Consider the following 2,579-nt stretch of genomic DNA (forward strand, 5'->3'; position numbering starts at 1 on the left):
TCATGAGAAATTATGCAGCGCTCGCGTAAATAATTCGTTACAAATGCAAGGAGGATAGATTAATGAAATCACAGAGCTAGCGATTGAGATCATGCACATGCGACAATTTTACGCCATTATGGAATATAAAAAATCGAATTCAAGTTGTTCTTGGTGACTTTATTCTCCATAATAACGAGGGAAGATTCAATGAAAATATTTAACTGGCAATTCTTTCTGTGCCGTTTTAAAACCTAGAGTGCTGACCTGTTTTGAGTACTGCCCATCGAGTTGTACGTATTGAGACCACCCTGATGCTGGGATCGCACTGGATAGATCACTCCGTCCCCAAGACTAAAACAGGCGGTTGGTATCCCCCCTCAGTTGTTTTTTTAAATATTTATCTAATCAATTTTCAATTCAACAGCGAAGTGGTAAAGGGTAACAGACAGTGAAATTTTTATAAATAAATCATTTTCTCATTACTCTCCACAAAAAATTATTTAAAAAAATGACAGCGTCTCTCTTACAGAGATTTGTTACTCTTTATCTCTTCAATTGAATTATTTTGATTATTTGGAAATAGTCTCCTATACGCCAATGATCTTCCTCACATAATCCTCTCTAAATTCACATAGACTAGATTCTTCGGTCTTTTTACTCATGCTCTCATTATCGTGTGGAAATTGAGATGCAACAACAGATACTTTGAGTCAATGGACATCCAATCAATTAAGCATTCGATCGAAAAGAATATTTGATTTAAATGCATGGCAAGAAATTACTAAAATTATGAGAATAAATAATAGTGTCACATAGCAGTGGTTTCAGTGTACAAATTCGAATGCTCTTTCTCTCAGTGCAGACTACACGTAAATAATTATAAATATTTATCTTATTGCTTTTATGATTTAATGGCTGATTCTAGATTGATAATTATTATGAGGATTGGTATTGTGCAGTTGGCTCAAAATCATTCTCTTATCAGTAATCATCTCTCAATTCTCGTCTTCATGGATAATAATTTCAATTGTGAAGGAGTAGAATATGGAAATTTTCGAAATACAAATTATTCAACTTTTTGGAATTTTTTTGACAGCTAATTGAATTTCTATTTGAGATATATGAAAAAAATAATAATTACTAATTAGACTCACCTAGTAAAAACGGGTAAACACCAGAGTCTCCCATTATCCCCAAAGACTTCTTGGAAGTTATTGTATTTTCCAATGCTGAAGCCATCTTTATCCTTGCCCATTCTGAACATTGGAGGTCTAAACGCCTCTGAAATAACAATAAAAAATTAAATATCGACAGTCACGAAAGAATAAATAGATTACTTGGTCCAACAATTTTTCCAATGAAATACGAACCCAAGGTCGATCTGTTGTGCAGAATGAGGTAGCAGTGGTAGAAAAATAGTGAGTTGAGACTGACAGCAAACATTAGAGAGACACAGAAAAGGAACAGCAGGTGAAATTTGCCCATTCCATCGAGTTCACCCTGATCACCAAACCAAATCTTCCATTAATTTGATAATTTACCCATTAATTATTACTTTTGGATAATTCAAGGCATTACCTTCCAGAAATGGATGAAATACTGGAGCGATGTTGCACCGATGAATACGCAGTAGAGCAATGCGTACATTAAAAAGAGCATGAAGAATTTGTAATTGTGGTAAGCCACGCAATTGTTCACCCAAGGACAGTGGTGATCCATCTTCAGGACACACTGACGACAGACACTGCAGTGATGGGCACGATCGGGTTTTATCAGCTGACATTTGTCACAGAATCGAATTGCTACAATAAAAATAAAATTCAATAGGCAAGGGAAATAAAATTCAATTACTTGCCATATTCGGGGATTTTTATTACATGAACTGGAAAATTTAAAAAAAAGAATGAAGATAAATCATACCCCCTCTGACAGTTCGATTAGTCACAGGTAAATCTTGTGCAAGTCTCTCAAGAATCGCTGACTGTGCCTCTTCACTCTGCGCCTGCTGGAGTTTCTCCATTTCCACAGCCGGTACCTTAAACTAAACAAACAATTCCCAATGATAAATAAATAAATGAAAAATCATCGATTTACTTCCCAATTTGTTTGCTCAACTCACCATATCCGGAATTGGCACTAATTCCGTAAAAACAGTCTGCCAGTATGACCACAGGAAGATAAGAAATAATATATGAAAGAAGAAGAGATAGAACGCTGAAACATGACGAGATATTATCAGTTGTGTCTCCAGAAAATTCCAGTGCCATTTTACTATATTTTATTCAATCGTGATGGTATAAACCGAGAGGAATCGATAATTATTCACCAATTCACAGAAATAATATTTCAATAAAAGAAGTATAATTAAAATATCCTCAAATAAATTCAATACATCCAGCTCTCCATCACAATTCAATAAAATACCCTCGATTTCCTTGAGCTACTCACCCTTTTGTACATAACTTTCAATAGTATCTGAAACAGATTGAAAGCACATTATCGAAAATCGATGAATCCATCATTACCTGATGAACACGACTCCCAAACTCATGAAATATAATGCAATAAAGCCCAAGCCCACCAAATAAATTCCCTTG

The 2,579-nt window shown here is 34.9% G+C and overlaps 1 protein-coding gene across 1 annotated transcript in view; it reads right to left on the bottom strand.

Moving 5' to 3' along the window:
• The window catches only part of LOC105267056 (palmitoyltransferase ZDHHC2), a 4,623-nt gene extending 2,094 nt beyond the window's left edge, over nucleotides 1-2,529 (bottom strand). Inside the window, exons 1-7 of the mRNA XM_011305658.1 lie at nucleotides 2,431-2,529; nucleotides 2,102-2,196; nucleotides 1,903-2,023; nucleotides 1,561-1,784; nucleotides 1,353-1,500; nucleotides 1,137-1,263; nucleotides 247-360 (exon numbers count right to left, since the gene is read on the bottom strand). Of these exons, the coding sequence (XP_011303960.1) occupies nucleotides 247-360; nucleotides 1,137-1,263; nucleotides 1,353-1,500; nucleotides 1,561-1,784; nucleotides 1,903-2,023; nucleotides 2,102-2,196; nucleotides 2,431-2,479 (878 nt within the window). The 5' untranslated portion in view covers nucleotides 2,480-2,529. The remainder of the gene's footprint in view (nucleotides 1-246; nucleotides 361-1,136; nucleotides 1,264-1,352; nucleotides 1,501-1,560; nucleotides 1,785-1,902; nucleotides 2,024-2,101; nucleotides 2,197-2,430) is intronic.
• Nucleotides 2,530-2,579: the final 50 nt, after the last annotated feature.

This window comes from Fopius arisanus, unplaced genomic scaffold (assembly GCF_000806365.1).
Source record: "Fopius arisanus strain USDA-PBARC FA_bdor unplaced genomic scaffold, ASM80636v1 scaffold00044, whole genome shotgun sequence".
Classification (NCBI taxonomy): Eukaryota; Metazoa; Arthropoda; class Insecta; order Hymenoptera; family Braconidae; genus Fopius; species Fopius arisanus.